At 41.6% G+C, this 17,938-nt stretch overlaps 1 protein-coding gene and 1 long non-coding RNA gene across 4 annotated transcripts in view; one reads left to right on the top strand and one right to left on the bottom strand.

Annotated features, from left to right (window-relative positions):
- IDO2 (indoleamine 2,3-dioxygenase 2) overlaps positions 1-17,938 on the top strand; it is a 61,825-nt gene that overhangs the window by 25,426 nt on the left and 18,461 nt on the right. For 2 of the 3 annotated variants that reach the window (XM_036877482.2, XM_036877481.2), the window contains 4 exons: positions 6,850-6,969; positions 10,075-10,193; positions 16,195-16,209; positions 16,436-16,535. In XM_036877482.2, the coding sequence (XP_036733377.1) occupies positions 6,850-6,969; positions 10,075-10,193; positions 16,195-16,209; positions 16,436-16,535 (354 nt within the window). The remainder of the gene's footprint in view (positions 1-6,849; positions 6,970-10,074; positions 10,194-16,194; positions 16,210-16,435; positions 16,536-17,938) is intronic. The other variant, XM_036877484.2, reaches the window with a different exon arrangement.
- Positions 11,957-17,932, bottom strand: LOC130684444 (uncharacterized). Its single transcript, XR_008998722.1, has 3 exons — positions 17,412-17,932; positions 16,710-16,874; positions 11,957-14,198 (listed from the first exon to the last, which is right to left on the bottom strand). It is a non-coding gene; the product is annotated as an uncharacterized LOC130684444 (long non-coding RNA).

Here is a 17,938-nt window from a genome sequence, read left to right as displayed (position 1 = left end):
GCTGGATGATGGGTAAAAATAAGTGTCTATTTGTGTATATTCTTTAAGCTGTAGATAGCTAGTTCGTGTATTTAATTTTTATGCATGTGATTATCCTTTTCATAATTAAAAAAATCATAAGATGCTCTTCAAAGTGTTCAGTGGAAAAATATAGTACAAACACATTGCTCCGCATTGTGCTGTAGATTCTAAAGAGATGTTCACACTGTGTCTGAGGAGCTCCTCAATCAATATTTTTGCTCTAAGAAGGAAAATCACATACTTGTCTCTCCCAACATATCTGAGGCTGGAAACTGTCTAAATGCTGGCTGACATCACTGAGAAAGGTTAAGTGTTCAATCGGTAGATGGCCTTTCCAATGCAACAGAGCCCACAGATTTAGTTTTTCTATTTTTAGTCCAACTTTATTTACACTAATTCATGAGTTGTTAATACTCCTGTCAGAAGGGTCACATAATTATGTGCTTATGTTTCCAAAGTCATTCACAATGCAGAACAAATTGGCTTAGGAATAAAATGTGGTTATATTTTTATCCATTTGTGAAAAAGTTATTAATAATATATCTGTGTAATATATCTAATCAAAATAAAAATGTTCATTATTTTCAAAATAAAATATTAAAAGACAATGATAAACTCAGGAACTAATTTAGAATATTTTTGCCAGACAAAGATCAGGATTGTAATATGAAATTGTGTTCCATCAGATCAATAAGATGATCAATGGGAAAAAACAGGTCAAGGATACGAATAGTGAAGATATGGAGAAAGATATTTGAATTGGTAATAAACATGCAAAGAAACTCAATCTCAAGAATTAAAAAAAAATGCACCTTAATGAAATATCTGTTTGGGGTTATCAGTTTAGCAACAAATCAAAAATCCCATTAACATAGTGTTAGTCAAAAAGTGGAGGAACAATTTATCTTGCAGAAATACTCACATAAGGGGGCAAAGATGCATAAAGAAAGGTGTTAATTCAGCAATTATAATAGCAAAATAAACCAAGAATAAACAAGCTAACAAAATATATAAACCTTTAAATAACTATTAATGAATGGATTTGTCAAATAAATAGAGAACTGTAGCCATTAAATGACAATGTATATGGGCGTTTCTTTCCTCTCTCTTGCTGTGTGTGTGTGTGTGTGTGTGTGCATAGTTGTGTGTAGTTTACTAAAAAAAAAGATGTATAACAGTATAAAACTGTATTTGATGTATACAAATGCATAACTAATATGATGATATCAAATGTACCTAAATATGTGTACAATAACAATATATATTTAATATATAATTTCAATATTTAACATAGTTTAAATATGACGGTATAATTAAAATTTATAGATAGAAAGGTAGAAGTAGAGAGACTAACTTTTAATGGAGGTTACGTCTGTAGAGTGATACTGAGGCTAGTAAAAACCATTTTCTACTCTATATTACATGTATGTATTTGTGTACATATGTATATTATATTTGTGTATTTATATATGTAGGCATTTGGTTTTTTTTATAGTGACATTCCATTACTTGTGTACACATTTTAAAAATACATTTTTCAAAAGACATCAAAAGCTACACTCTCATCAGACAATAAAAGGGCTAACGGTAGCACTTTTTAAATACTTTAATGTTGGCACCAGTGAAGTAATGGGCGACTAATGAAGCCGTCATTCAGCGAGGCCAATGCTGGCCAGAGGAGGCTTACTGAGACCAAACTGGGGATATACGGACTCCTCCTCTTGCATAATAACTGAAGTGTTCTCAAACCAGTCTCCTTCATGTTTGCCCCAACCAAGATTAGAACGAGTATTAAGAAATCAGAAAATATGCCAGCTCACTGTTGTGAAGTGCAAAAGACAACTATTACGTCAAGATGAAATCAAACTGAGCTGGTTCTGCAAAGTGTTCCATTATAAGGTGGAGCGTAAACACTTTGCAGAACCAGTTCAGTTTGATTTCATCTTGACCTAATAGTTGTCTTTTGCACGAAACCAAGTTGACTACCTTATGGAGGGAAATAATATGTTTACGATACTCTCTCCCTAACCATTTCATCTACTTTTTGGAGAAAAAAAATCCCGAATACTTTGTTTTGTCTTTTGCTCAAAGTTCTTTTTTCTTTTTTTGTAATTTGTATACTTGCATGGAGGGCAGAGCCCAGGGACTCTAGAAATGTGCAAGGAGTTTCCAGAAAAACCTTTAGCCTAGAGGGACATTCTCTCTCAACTTGGACATTATTCCTTTACCTTAAGGCTCCATTGTTCTTAGCTGGTAGCCACTGGTGGTTGTTGAGCTCTTGAAATTTGGCTAGGAAAAACTGAGATGGAAGATACTCTATTTTGAAGACACACTATTGTTGGTGAGGAAGAAATTTCCTCTGACCCCCAAGATTCTTCGAGCTGGTCTAAGAATTAAATTGACATGAGGCAGATGAACAGGAGAAAAAAGCCAAAGTTTAATTGCATATGCACAGGGCAGCCACAGATACGGGCCCAAAGACAGTCAGGAAGAATGAGGAATATCGGTCATTCTGAACCAAGGAGAAGGCGGTAGGGGCCTGAGACTTCCAAGGGAAAGGGAGGGAATTCACAGGAATATGAAAAGCATAAACGGTTGATAAACAAAATACTTGATGAGCCACACAGAAACAAATGGTGCACAGAGAGAATTTTTAACAGACTCAGCCACACCCTCCCTGTCTGCTCTCCCCAGCTGGCATTCTAGGAGAGCTAAGGCGGTGGCCCTCATCCTGAAGCAGTTCCACTATCTGGATTCTTTTATGCAGTTGGGCCGGTGGGTGGTAAAAGTTTCGGAGTCTTTTGGACCTTGATGGTATTCAGCTCAGAATAATCTGGGTGCTGCTATGGCCCATCCTGGGGTGGTGTCTCACCTGAGAGTTTCAGCACCTGGGTAACTTCACTGTGGATATAGTGAGACTGATAAAAGACAACGGAACATTTTGGGTAAAAAGGGGATCTTGCCAAGCTTTACTCTCGCGGTGGCAGGTCAAACGCTAGAAGCACATGTGCCTCTGCCCCACCAAGCCTAAGTCTCTGCTCTCTGCTCTTCTCTAGGCTCTGCTCTCCCACGTCCCTCTGCCCTCAGCACCAGGCAGAACTCTTCATTACAGCAATACCGGCAGCGATGGCTTATTACTAAGGGGTATGCAAGCATGAGCTTGTGCAGTAGGCTAAGTGTTACCTCATTGCACGTACACAATGGGTATCAGGCAAGGATCCTGGCCACGAAACTTCCATTTCCCTTTGTCATCGGTCCCTACGTTATAAAAAAAGACTATAAAATACCTCAATATTTTTCACATTGACTATGTATTGATAATAATGTAGGCATATTGATCTAGATGAAATATGTCATTAAAACAAATTTCACCTATTTCTTTTTACTATTTTTTAAAAATGTGGCTGCTTGGAAAATTTAAATTATACATGTGACTCTCATATTCCTAAGAGGTAGTGCTCACTTGAAAGAGCAAGATTGTGGTCTGTGGAACTGGAGTAGCACCCTGGCTCTGTGACCCTGGGCAAATATCTTACCCTCTCTGTCCATCCTGACTGGAAAGTTTTTAGCCTTTGTGCCTAGGACATTTTTTAGTAAGAGCCTTATAACACATACTTCATAAATAACTATTGTTAAAAAAGCAACAAGCCCTGATGGAGTCATTCGTCCACCAAACCAAGACCAGTTCTAGGAATGTGACCTTTTAAAAGTCAATCAGGTATTCTTCTGGTCATCACCCTTGAGATAATATATCACATGGGTCTACTTGATGCCAGGGTACTTGTTTGTGGAGTCAAACAATGAACTTCACAAACACTCAAGGGAGGAAAGCCAGGGGGAGGCTTTATTTAGAGATAAAGTGAGAGGAAAGAGCTCCTGGTGCACCTCAGGAGGGGACTAGGGTGTCTGTGGTTGTGCACTACTTAGGGGATTTATAAATGGTTGGGGATTTTCAGGAATGTGGTAAAGGGCTAGGGGTGCAGACTTGCTAAGTGGTCCCCCAAATATTCATCTTTGATGAAACATTACGACTTTTCTATTTCAGATAATTTTGCAAATTAACTTAACACAATAAATTTACTGCTCTGATTCCTTCCTGGGTAGCAGCTTCCCTCTGGGAGCTTATCAATCAAGACCACCTGCCCTGCCCCTACTGTGGGCTGAGTTATTGTCTCTTTGCTGAATAATAAGTTAAGAATCTTACTTGTTAATTTCCTGGGTTTTAAAATACAGTCTTAGCTTTAAGGTGGAATCCTTTCTGCTTTTCCGATGTTGTTTATGGCTAGGCTTACTCACTAAATTAACTGCCCAGTTTGCAAATTACTTAATTAGGGGATGGAGGAGGAAAAATAGCATATAGTTGAAGTTAAAAAAAATAAGCTGGACCTTTTAGCAGGCTAAAGTGAATCTTACAATGACATGATTTAATTGACACAATAAAGACATGGGCTATGCTGAGTGTGGAGAAGTTGGGGTTCCTATGGCCAGGATCCTCACTGAACTTGAACCACGTGATGATGTAACTGGCCTGTTGCTAGGCTACCGCTTCCACACCTTTAGGCAATAAGCTATTATTGCGCTATATAGAGAGCTCAGCCTAGTGCTCTGGGCGGAGGTAGAGACGCTAGAGCTCAACCTACCTCCTGGAGAACAAACCGGGTAATAAACCCTTTCACCCCAAAGAACGTTTTGCTGTCAATTTCTTTGGTCACATTGAATCCACTGCGAACTTGCCCGGGGCTGAAACCCGAACTTGCCCAGGGCTGAAACCCGTTGACAAAACATGAGATACTTTCCTTTATCTGGGGAATATTCAAACATTCCACGCCAAGTTATTCCTGGCTTTTTGGGCTTTAACTGATCTCACTGAAGAATGCCTATATTCCTAGTTTGATATTTTTACCCTAGAGAATTAATGTGACTCTGACTTTGCTTAATGTTTAACGCAGAGTTTTGGAGAGGTTTCTTTGCACATTGTTACATTGTTCTGACTGTGATTAACTTGCTTTGCTTCTTTTCCGGAGGCCCTCACCCTACTCTGTCTAAAGCCAGGGCCTTTGTCTCACTCTCCATCCACCTCCCCCAACAAAGAAAGCTAAGAAGCCCGGGATCTCTGCATGATAAGACTCCCTCCTTTCGCCCTAAGGGAAAGTGACCCTGCCTGAAACAATCATTTTCTTTTGCCGGTAACTTTCTGCTTTCCCACCCCTTCCTATAAAAACCTCGATTTTGTACAACTCCTTGGAGCATGTCTATACTTGTGTGGGGAAAATGGAAGTTCATATGGCTGGGATCCTCACCTGAACCTAAACTACTTGATGATGTAATTGACCTCCTGCTAGGCTACTGCTTCCGCACCTATAGGCAATGAGCTACTACTGACTGAGTCATTTTATAGGAGCCTCTAGGCGGAGGCAGAGATGGAGGTGGATTACAGACCTGCAGACTGATGGATGCAGTTGTGATTCTAGTGCTCCAGGAGAATAAAACCAGGTTTCAACCTTTTTACCCCAAGAGCGTTCCATTGTCATTTCTCTGGCTCCCTGAATCCATAGTGAACTTGCCTGGGGCTGAAACTCATTGGCAAGACAACTTGCTACATGGGATGCTGCCTGATTCATGAGTCACTTAGTAAAGACAATTAGATCTCCAAATTTACTCTTTTGAATTTTGCTCTCTAACACTACTGTTATAATTCTCAGGCTGGTTCCTGTTATAGTGCAACATCTCAGCAGCCCACCCCTCCCTTCCCCAGGTCTCAGGCCTAGGGCACATTGCGTTTGCCATTATATCTCTGGGCATTTTGGGGAGAAAGGGACGTGTTGGCTGGCATGGAGCTGACCGATATGGAGAGGGTGCCCCCTAGCGGAGAGTGGAGGAAGGCTTCCCTGACACAGGCTCCAGGTGTGGGTCCTCAGAATCCAGGGCTGGAGGAGTGGCAGGTCTGAGCCCCACGGGCACTTCCTGGAGCTTAAAGGGATACACAGGATGCTCACCTCCCCCTCTGGCTCTTGGGACTCAGGAAGTGGCACCTGGAAAGAGAAACCAGGCTGTGCCTAGAGCTGGGGAAGCAAAGGGAGGAGCAGGGAGAACCGTGTGCCTGGAAGTGGCAGCCAGGACAGGCAGGGCCAACACAGGCAACACTGAGGAACTGGCAATATTTTGGAGGTCAGATTGTCAACAACGATTAACTTATGTCCAGGATGCTGCCTTTCGATGAGAACACCATCTTTAAGCCCCCTGATGACACATTTGAGGAAACAGGCATGAAGAGGCAGAGAGACCTCTCCAGGGTCGGTGTTCACTCCAGCGGGGAGCAAGCGGTTGGCCGGCTCAGCTGCCTCCCTCCGGGCCTTGGTCAAATTGTTCACTCCACTGGCCTGACTGTAACTTAGGAATTAAGTGGAGAGAGGAACCACAGCATAGGGCTGTTTTTAGGATCAAATGGTACCAAGTTAAGCAGAGGTGCTTTGATAAGACAGGATTGTAAAAGTTGCCCTGCGAGACCCCATTCGATAAATGCTCTCTGTCTGGGGAGTCAGTTATTCCAGAGCACTCCAACCGAGCTGTCACTTCAGTGATGGTGAGCAGCCATGGGGACAGGTTGGGGGCTGAGGTGGGACAGTTGGGTACTTCCTGAGCAACGCCATCCGAAACACCGCTGCTGCTGCAGGATCCCGGGATCGGGACAGCTGGGTGTACACAGACGCTTTCAGCTCTGTCACCAAAACGGAGCCCATCCTTACACCCAGGGAACCCTTCACATCACAGAGCTGTTGCCCACCCCCACCCTGGCTACTGATAATTTCTGGACATTCTCTTGAACAGATGCCCCTTCTGAACTGCCAGTTCCTTAAGGGTTACCGGGAACAGCGCCTCGCCCACTTGGTCTTGAGCTTTATTACCATGGGCTATGTCTGGCAGGAAGGAGAGACACAGCCCGGAGAGGTAAGGGACACAGGGATGACTGTTTTGTCATCTGGCATGTTTGCTGGCCTGCAATACACTCTGCTTGGCATTGCAATGTGTTCCTGGAAAACGGGTCCTATCTTGTTCTTTCCTGTGGATATCAGTTGAAGGGAGGCAAGAACCCAACTAAATGAGAGACTTTTTTCTCCCCCTGATTAGGAGATTAATTTTCTTTAGCATCTGTAGCCTTCTCTCCCTTTTACTACCTTTCAGATCAATTTTTTTCTGGCACTTTCTTCCAAAGATGTTTGAAGAGAGCTCATAAAAATCATGACGATAGTGTTGTCAGGAAATCTAATCTGGGGACATCTCCTTGCATGCTAGGTAAGACCTCAGCCCGGCAGAGGGCTCTTGACTCTGAATTCTTGAAAAGGAATTCACAAGCAGGTGGGGCAGGTACAGGCACAGAGCCATGTAGTAAGGAAAAAGGACACATTCACCGGGGGAGTGTGGCCACGTGCACAGGTGGGCGGCATGGGCAGTTTTTGGGCGGTGTCTCCTAGCTGGAGTTGAAGCAGAGGTGAAATATTCTTCGGGGTAGGTGGGGTTTCTTGGAGTAGAGAGGGGATTTCCAGGTTTCGGGTGACACCCTCCTTTTGTCGCTAGATGGTCGGCCTCGACTGTCATGGGGCCAAAGGGCATGATTTTTAGTATGCTAATGAGCATATAAGGTATTTAGAAGTGAAGTAAGGGTCAACCTCTCTTCCATGTTGGAACCACTCAGTTTTACCAGGTCTGTTATCTGTACCTTCCCTCCCCAGGTCCTAGAGAATAGTTTACAAGGAATCTTTAGAATATAAACAAGCATCTAACTGAATGTAAACACCAGCCAAAGTCCCCAACCCCTTCCTTGTTCATGTCTGGCTATCTACCGGTTATGACAATAGCTTACATTTCACAGCATTTTGTACGCCCGCACACCTAAGTTATCTCACTAGATTTTCACAATCCTGTAAAGTAAATTTAGTCTCTCTGTGCCCATTTTACAGACAGCTGAGAACTACAGAAATTAAATTCCTTGTCCAAGGTCAGAATGCCTGTTAGTGGAAAATCTAATGCCAGATCCAGACCTTCTGACTTCATGAATGTAACCTTCTTTCCCCAGAGGCACCAGTTAACATTTACAACACTAATCTTTTTTTTGTAATAGTTTTTTCCTTCTACCAATTATTGGTCTGTCTCTTAATAATTTACTTAAATATCTTCTGAGTCTTTGCATAACTTCTTATAGTTTCAACCTGAAACTTGAGACATGAAATCTCTGAGTTTCACTAGCTGCAGTATGAATGACTACTCGCCTTCATTTTTTATAAATGTACCTTTTCCAGAATCAGGGAGGTACCCCTGTTTTCATACTCCCTGATTAACTGGCACCCCATGCCTATTTTGTTTGCCCACTGAACCTTCTTCTGGACCTTTTGAGTAAACATGGGAGATTCCTCATGAGAAAAGGAAAAGACAGTAAGAAAGGAAAGAAAAAGAAAATACAGAACTGATTCAGACTTTTTAAATGTCAGCATCTAACTTTAAAAAATAGTGTATCTGCTGTGGGGAAGTTTGAAATCTAGGCATGCCACAGAGCGTCTCCCTGGGCCTCCCTCCCCCTCCGGCTCTCTGAACCAGAACCCTCAGTGGGGAAGGGGGAGGCAAGGGTGCCAGGGGAGGCGGCCTCCAGCTGCGAGGTGTGTCCTTGCACTTCCCAGCCTCCGGTGATCAGCTCTTACTTTCTTTGTACCTCCTTCTTTATTTGTTCAGCTAAGTAGACACCTCACTGCTACACAGCCCTGCTGATTTGCTGCCTCCTGAGGAAAGCTAGCCTTCAGTGTGAATTTTAAAACACTCTGAAGCTCATTGCTTTCTACCTAAAAAACAGGCTGTCCTGAGTCAACCTAAAAATCCAAGGGAAAGCAGAAGCAGAAGCAGGTCTTCCTGAATAGATGCTTCTGTCTTGGGGGGAAGTAGAAATGGAAGTGAGAGAGAGGGAGCATTCGATCTAGATGAATTCAACCTTGTTCACAGACAGAGACTGCCCCTCCTCCCAGTGGCTCTGAGAAGCTTTTCTGGGTTTGTGGGCAGAAAAGCCTTTTCAGAGTGTTTCTCAGACAACACAGGGGTGAATGGGGGCTGTCTTGAGGTGACTTACTTGAAGTGAACCTATGGGGCGAGTGACAGATTTGGCTGCCAGACAGGTTGCAGTGTCCTCTCTCCCATCCCTCTCCCCATGTACACATGAATGTATGTGTGTGTATACATTCACATACACACTCATAAATATATGCTTTTAGTTTTATACAAACATACACACATGTCTACATAGCTCCGTGTATACACTTAACCCTGAACAACTTGGGTTTGAACTGCACAGGTCCACTTACACATGGATTTGTTTCATTTATATTGGAAACTGTCTCGGAGATTTGCAACCATTTGAAAAAACTCACAGATGAACTGTGAAGCCTAGGAACATTAAAAACATTAAGAAAAAGGTATGTTATGAATGCATGAAATATGTGTAGATACTAGTCTATCATGTCATTTGCCACCTTAAAATCAACTGTAGGCTATTAGTAGTTAAGTTGAAAGTTATATGAGGACAGGGGTCAGCATCCCTAATCCTGTGTTGTTCAAGGGTTGACTGTATACCTTTGTATAGATAAGTAGATAGATACAGAGAGAGAGAGACAATTTTTTTTTCCCTGCTGCTCATCACTTCAGCCATCAATTTATGCTTAAACATTTGGTAATGCCCTTCTTTGCATAGTCAATTTTCAGGGATTATTTTATACTATATGTGTACGTATGTGTTCCAGTTTTGTAACTGAATTCACACATATGTACAATTTAAGGTGTAATTTAAGTTTAACGTGTATCTTTCATACTGTACTCATAAACAATATAACCATTAGGTTGCTGACAGGAAGAACATAGGAGAGGAGGTGGGCGTATATGGGCCTTCAGCTCATCCCAGTTTTATCCCCAGGCCATTTCTCTACCACAGAAATCTGGAATGAAAGACAGCCATGATTACTTCCTCCACTGCATTCTTTCTAGAATATTCTAATTGTCTGGCTTTATATCTGAAAGGTTCTGCCCAGAAGTCTTGCCCTTCCCTTTGTGGAAGTCTCCAGGCAGCTGGGGCTCCCTCCTATCCTGGTCCACTCGGACTTGGTGCTGACAAACTGGATGACTAGGAATCCTGAAAGGTAAGGCCGGGAGACAGAGCTTAGGATCCGAGCAGATTGAAACCGAGTCAAGGGCTGTCTTGTGGCTTTTACTCTCCCAACACCAAAGGCCCATTGATTAGAGATCAGAGACAGATCAAGCCTGTCTTCTGCTTTATGGTTCCAAAGAAGGGATAAACTTGAACCCAAGCAAAAAATCAAGTTCTCAGAGGTTTCCTGTCAGCCCACCCTGAAGATATGGGTGCAGGCTACTTTTTCTTGTTGCTTCTGTATCAAATCTGAATTTCTCAGACTGACCTGCAAGCTCCTACATCAACATACTCTTTCTTTCTCAGCACACTGTATCCTATTCCATAAGACACCCTCTGCTCAAGTCAATTTAGGACCAGGGACTTCGAAAAAGTCGTTTTACATAGTGATTGTGAATGAATGACCATGGATGAAGTAAGAGTAGGTGCCCTAGGTACATCGGATAGAGAATTTGATTAATAATGCTGCTTATTTCACCCACCTGGCATCATTCCTTCCGCAAGTGGAGTGGGAGCATGGGCATTTGTCTAAAGAAGAAACAGCATGAGTTTTTGACAAACAAGAAATGCCAGTAAAGCCAGAATGGGGGTGAAAGAGGTGAAGTGTTCCCTTTGGACTTCATTATTGCAGCCAAATTTTCAGATTGTGGATGTGAGAGATAATATTTTTGTGATTTATTAAATTGGCTAAAGGGAAATTTAGGTTAGAGGAGAGGAGGAACTTCCTCACCATCAGGGCTGTGGGGAGCCACCAGTTTTGCCAGAGACGATGGGAATCTACTTTAAAGGATTAGGCACTTAACAGGCAACGTAGCTTTTAGGACTCACATGCCCCTTGGAGGAAGTGAGATGACGTTAGCTCGTCTCTCTAAGAACCTATGAGCCCTGGAATTTTACATTTTCTATAATTATTAATTATGACTGATTCTGCTTTAGTAACAAAATTGGTGACCAATATTCTCATGGAAAGCTGCTGAATCTGGCTCAGAATTTGGATGGGAAGATATGGTAAATATCTGTGCAGAAATTATTCTGATCAAGGCATTCAATGTTGAATAAGCTGGATTTCTGGGTCAAAGAGAGAGGAGCAGAGGAGGGTGAGGTATGGCTGGCCTGGGATGGTGAAGTCAAGAATACAACAAAAAGCTAGTTTCTTCTTGAATGAGAGTACAGGATAGTTTGATCCCAGAGACATGGACGCTGTCCCGGGGCTCAGCAATTAATCGGCTTGGTAATTATTTTTTGGAGTTTTTAAATATTTCTAGCACAGGGCCAAGCACTGAAGAAATGAAATGGAAACTAAGTGCACCCAGAATGTTTAAATAGTAAGAAAAAGCAGTGATGAAAAATATCAGAGTGACACAAACAATAAGCCCTTGAGAATGTCAAAGAAATTCCATCAATGCAGGCTTTCACAATTGGCAAACAGAATTGATGAGGGGGCGGAACTTGATCTGAGGTAGGTGCTAAAAGGTGAACAGAAAGTCATGGCAACAATGTGAGTTTGTGGTAATTACAAATATATAAAAGCAGGAGATAATTTGTCGTGATGGCCAGAGGCCATCTGTGGGCCTCGTGTATGAGCTGAGATCTGACTCACTCTGCCACAGTGGCCTGTAAGTGTGGAAAACTTCCCTCCTTCTTTTCTACATTCTTTGGTTGGTCTGATAATTTAACATAAAACAGACTAACAGGAGAAAAACAAAGTTAATTTTGTACATATAGGAGCACGTGAAAACATAAGATCCAAAGAAGTGACCAGAAAAGGCAGTTTTTATCCCTTTTAGACAGGAAAACAAATCTGTGAAGCACTGACAAGACAAAGGGATTTGGACTTAGGGTAGTGAGCTGGTGAAGCAGTAATAAGGTTCGTTGATGCCCCACGTCTGGTGATTAAGATGCCTTCTACCCTCCTGGTTCAGGGAGAACACGTTTCACACGGGGAACTCAATTCCTGCTTTCAGAGGCTCCAAGAAAGTCCGTGTTCTTACACTGGGTATTTCTTAAGTAACTTTAATTCAAATTAATCAGTATGCCAGAGGGGCATATTTTGGGGTGCTATATTCTGTTCCCCTTTAGTCTTGCCTGTGAAACTGTAAAAAGTGTCATACTCCATAAGCCAAGTCAGTAGATTGATTCATTATTTCATTGAATTAATTTCATAATCTTGAAAACAGGTTAGTTCAGTTAAACAGTTGTATCTCGTTATAGTAAGTTGTAATGCAGTTGGCTCTGAAAGTTAGGCCTATATTGTGCAAGAAATCAGGTATGTAATGTGGCATTCCTGTAGAAACAAACAAAAGACCAAGGCTAATGCATGACTGGAGCAAATTATAAACTGGTGTCTGAGCCCAGGAGGCCGCCAGCTAAGATTTCTGGAAGTCAAGGCTGAAGCATCTTTTGCAGTTTGAGTGTCTCTGATGATGCCATTGGGTGTTTAAGCAAACTGACCGGCCCACAGGGAAACAGGCATGAAGATCATCTAGCCATGAGTTATGATGTCCCTGAAGGTTATGCCAACTCATTTACATGCAGGCATAGGGCTGCAGGGCAAAGACCAGCTTTTGTTTTTAGTGGGTCCTAGTTCAACGTGGGAGAAAATTGCAAATATTAGTATAAAGAGATGTAGCCAAATATTGGGGGAAGCTAGAAGAACTCAGAATCCAGCTAGTTTACAGGTAGAAAAGAAACCTCAAAGACAAATAACAGCCCTAGAATCTGATATTCACAAGGGTGCATCATAGCTTTACATGAAACATATTTTTTCCTACAGTTATCTCCATTTCCCTCAAAGGTAATCAAAGCAATACTAATTTGTTTCCAAATGAACTCTAGTCTCATTAAAATTAGTCTGTTTATTTACAAAGTATAGCAAGAATAGCAGTTGACCATGTAGGCTATTTTATTTTAATTTTTTTATTGAGATACAATAAAATGCACAAATCTTAGTGTACAGCTTGATGAGCTTTGATGTGTGTATATAGGCTCTCTTATGTCTGTTTTGCTGCAAAGCCTCTTGTGGTCAGGAAGCCAACCCAAGGACCCATCATTTACATCAACGCAATAACTATAGATTTGTTATAAGGAGAAAGGATTCCTATTGAATTTATGTAAATATCTGTATTGCAATTGGTAAAGAACAAAAATTCAACGAGGTAAATATGAAGATCTGACTGGTTTTATTAATCCATTCATGAACCAGGCAGAATACCATCTAAAGAAGTAGAGAGATGCTCTTGAGCAGCTGTACAGAATGGAAGGTTTTTATAGGAAGGAGGGTGGAGCAAGAAAGTTATTAGCAAAAGAAAAGAAAGGTTTGTTTTAGGCAAAGTCGCCCTCCCTGGTGGGGAACAGCAGGAGGTATTATGGTGCAGACGACCTCACCATCTTTTGGGGAATGGAGGGGGTCCATGTGGCACATGACCTTGCTGATGTTGGCCAGAAAACTCCTGATTGATGGGTAAAGACCACATTCCAGGGGGGTCAGGCCTAAACTGCAGTCAGGTTAGATATTGAGCCCCAGTTTGGTGACTTGGCCTAGCATAACGGATTCCATTTTGGACAATCATTTTCATATTGTCAAGTGTGTTTTTCTTCTTGACAATATGAAAATAAGGATATTTTGCTAAGAGTTTTGGAATTCTGGAGGCATCAAGTAGGGAGAAAAAGATAAATGTTTCACTCTTGTTGACAAAGGTGTATTTTACTGATGGCCAATAAAACTTTAAAGAAAAGAGAAAAAGGTTTCTTCTGGAAAAACAAAAGAACCAATACAATTTCAAATAAAATATAAAAATTATAAATATCCTTATCGGTTTGTTCAGTCCCATGTAATTAATTATCATTGATCTTGATATTTTGTTGGATGTTTTATGAAGCTGTCAGTTTCTCCATTAGAGTTCTGTAAATTCTTAACCAGTTCACTGGTGTGATCTGAAAGTTAGAATCCTGTGTTGGTGTAGTCCTTTCCATGAATCTCTAGGAAGACGAAGTACTTCTGCAAAAGCATCAGAGTAAAACAATAATCTCTGAAAATGACAAAAAAACTTAAAAAATGGCCATAGCTAAAGATCTGATGAGAGGTCATTATTGACAAGGAAATTTGGTTGTTTCTGTGACACAAAACATTTTAAGATCATAACTAGAATTATGACCAATAGCATTATACTAGGATTTATCAGAACTTTAGGAATTTTATCAAATTTCTGGAGCACTTACATCAATAGTGTACATCCACACAAATCTAACATAAAGAGGTTTAACATTACTTATTTGCTCCCCATGTAATTTAACATATGAAATAAACCTAGTTTAGTGTAATGTCTCTTTTTCCTAAGGAGAGAACAAATCTTCTGAGATGGTCCTAGGGCTCCGTGGAAAACCCCAAGTTACTGCCAGATCAATAAACTTTGCTTAGAATTTGATTTGGGAAACTTTCTCAAAACTATCAAAAGATTTGGATACTTGGCTAAATAGAAGCCTATTGTTATGAACACAATACTTAATTGTCTATTTAACTAAAGTGGCAAAAGATTTTAAAGGCAAACATAGGTTACACAGTTTTAAGCAAAACTTAGCTCTTAATACGAAGTCTCAGTTAAGTAAGGACCTGATCAAGACAACATGAAGTACAGGAAATTATTTTACTAGAACATGAAATCTTTGTGATCTGGGCAGATAACTTAAAAGGTAAAGAAAGACCTCTTACAATATTCTATCAAGAGCAGACCAATAGTCCGAGAAAACTCTGTCCTTTTGGCAGATGAAAGAATAGCACAGAGACAAACTTTTGATATTAAAGCTTATTTTTTAAAAACCTTATAGCTATATTCAATTTTTATCCAGTCTGACTACACAAGGTCAAATTCCCCCCACCCTCAACTTTCTATAAACATTTGGTTTGTCCCTCATTTTTTTCCTTCCCATTCTGAAATAATCAGTTTTTACTTTAGGAAACAGATTTGCTTTCTTTCCCCTTAACAAAAATACATCTCCACACCTCATACCTTTCTTACCCCAAAACATATCCTACTTTCCTTGCAAAGAGAGTTGTTTCTCTTATTTCTAGTAGCTTTAATTATATGTATTCACTAGAATTTCTTAACCCTTATAAACTTTAATTTCTAGTGAAAACTATGAAATAAGCATGGGTGAACTGTTACACCAGCATTCTTTAACTTGGCAAATTTATGAATACATTTCGTAATTTCTAGAAACATATGCTTTTTGATGGTGTGGACTTTCAGTGTGGCACAGGACATGATTACTAACAGACACAAATATCTAGTTTTTCTGTAATAGGAAGCCCAAAGTAGATAAATCTGTGTCCAGTAATTAATGTCTCAGGATTTTATCTTATCTAGAAATGATCTAGATAGTTAATAAGTACCCATTATTTAACTTAAGTTAATGAAACTCCAAGGCTTCAAGTTACCAAAAATATTTGGTAAATATAATTACTGCTGAAAAGTTCACCTATGGGCTTTTAACCCATCTATAGCTATTGGAGTCACTTGTTCCTAATGATTATGTTTAGACTGTGCATAAAACTTCAGGAGACTTTAGACAAACTCAGCCATCATCCCAAACTATTTTCCTTGCTGACAAATTTTGTAAGAGATAATATGAACTTATTTGACTCACCACATGTCTGCATTATATTTAATGCTGATAACTCTGAAGGCACTTATATTTTAATTAAACCAACAAAGCCAAACTAGCTTTTATTTACCATAGATGATTCCAGATAACCAATATGCCAAGGTGGCTTATTTTGGGGTGGCATATTCTGCTCCCCTTCAGGCCCATAGTCGAGTCTGAACCTGTGGCATCCCAAGTGAGAATGGATGTGTGTGTGTCTGCACGTGCATTTGCCCACGAGTGTGCATGCCCCTGTACATGTGAGCCCTGAAAGCCATATCTGGTTTACAAACTGATTTGTTCTTTTCTTTTCTTTTTCTCTCTGTGGTTGTCCATAACTGAAATTTAATTAGAACCCTGGATATCAGGTAAGTTATCAGAAATCCTTCACTCGCTTGAGAATGCATGCTAACTTCAAAAGCTTAGAGTAAAACAAAAGAAGCCCAAATTGTATGGTAGCATTTAAACTACATAATCAATGCATAAAAAAAAGAAAAGACTAGAAAGAAAGAGTCAAAAATGAGCAGCGGCAGCCTGTGGGCCTCACACACTCAGCGTAAACCTTCCTAACAGTGTGCTCATCTCCCTCCCTAGCAACTTGGACACCATCGTGTCGTTTCCTGGGGGGGAAAGCCTGCGTGGTTTCATCCTGGTGACTGTTTTGGTGGAGAAAGCGGCCGTACCTGGGATTAAGGTAGCATCTCACTCATGGCACTTCCTTTCTTTCCAAAATGAGAAATCAGTTGGAGTGTTTCGTTCCACCCACAACCTTTTCCTGCAGTGAATTAATCAACATAGATGAGCACAGGCCTTGTCCTACTGGGTTACGCCTAAGGAGATCTAAGTTCTCACACGCAGAGATACTGACCTTTACCAACTTCTATAAAACCTGGAGTTGGCCCTTCATCCCTCCAGCACATGTGCATTGTTCTAGGCAAGGGGATACCTGGGAAGACAGGCAGGCATTGTTCCTGTCCCCACAGAAGCTCACGATCCAGTGGAGGAAGATGACCGGTTGATGTACCGTGAAACACTGAAAAACAGCAGTGGTTCATGAAAAGATGTGTGAAACCTAAGCCAGGCTTGAACGATCAGGATCAGGGAAAACTTCTCAGGGAAAATGACAGCTGAAGTTAAAACCTGAGTGATGTATAGGAATAAGAGAGAGAGAGAGAGAGAGAGAGAGAGAGAGAGAGAGAGAGAGAGAGAGAGAGAGAGAGAGAGAGCATCTGATTCCTGGCAGAGAGAAATGCAAAGGCTCAGAGGAAAGTGAACTGTCGCTGAGACTGAGATTACCTGGCCCTTGGGGGCTGCAGACTTGATTTCCTTGGGGGATCAGGGAGGTAAAGAAAGTCAGGTGTAAGACAAAAGGTGGTGGAGGCAAAGTGATCAGCTAGAGAATTTCGGTCTTGCCTAAAGATATTTGAGCTAGAGTTTTGTCTTTTCTCGCCACCTTCCCTGGTAAAGCGTATTTTGAGTGCTTACTCTGACCTCGTAGGGTGATCAGGAGGGAACATAATTATTATGGCCGGCCCTTGCACTCTCAAAAGTGAAACTATGGTCCGCTTACCTCGCATCTGTGTGCTTGGTCCACTGAAGATAGAGAATAAAATATTTTGGTCTTCCAAATGCAGCCCAGGGAGTGTAGAGACCGCCAGGGACAAGGAAGGCTTTGCTGGAGGGGGCCCTGGAGCAGAGCGCGCCATAGGAATCTTAGTTTATGTAAGATAGAGCTCCGGAGGAAGGGTGCCTTAGCTCAGGATGCAGAAGTAGAATGATCACCATGTACGGTAAGCCCAGAGGAAGGAAGGACCAAATTGATAGAGCGGGGCGCCTGGGAGGTACGGCAGCAGCAGTCGGGGGGAAGAGCTGGAGACACCTAACCGGGTCTGTCTGGGAGGTGCCCGGAGAGATTCCTGCTCTCAGGCCCACCTCCCAGCACATGCCGGTCAGGAGCACGTCCAGGAGGGGCTTGTCAAACAGCCCAGCAGGCAGGCCGCGCCCTTCCTTCCTGGATGGCCAGAGCTCTGCTGCACCCGCCACCTCCCTGGGCTTTCAGTGAACGCGAATGAATTGAGTGCGTGAATCTCCTTCCCA

The sequence above is a fragment of the Manis pentadactyla genome, chromosome 7 (assembly GCF_030020395.1).
Source record: "Manis pentadactyla isolate mManPen7 chromosome 7, mManPen7.hap1, whole genome shotgun sequence".
In the NCBI taxonomy this organism is placed as follows: Eukaryota; Metazoa; Chordata; class Mammalia; order Pholidota; family Manidae; genus Manis; species Manis pentadactyla.
Note: the sequence above shows the minus strand (reverse complement) of the source record. Positions and strands in the feature narration are given on the sequence as shown.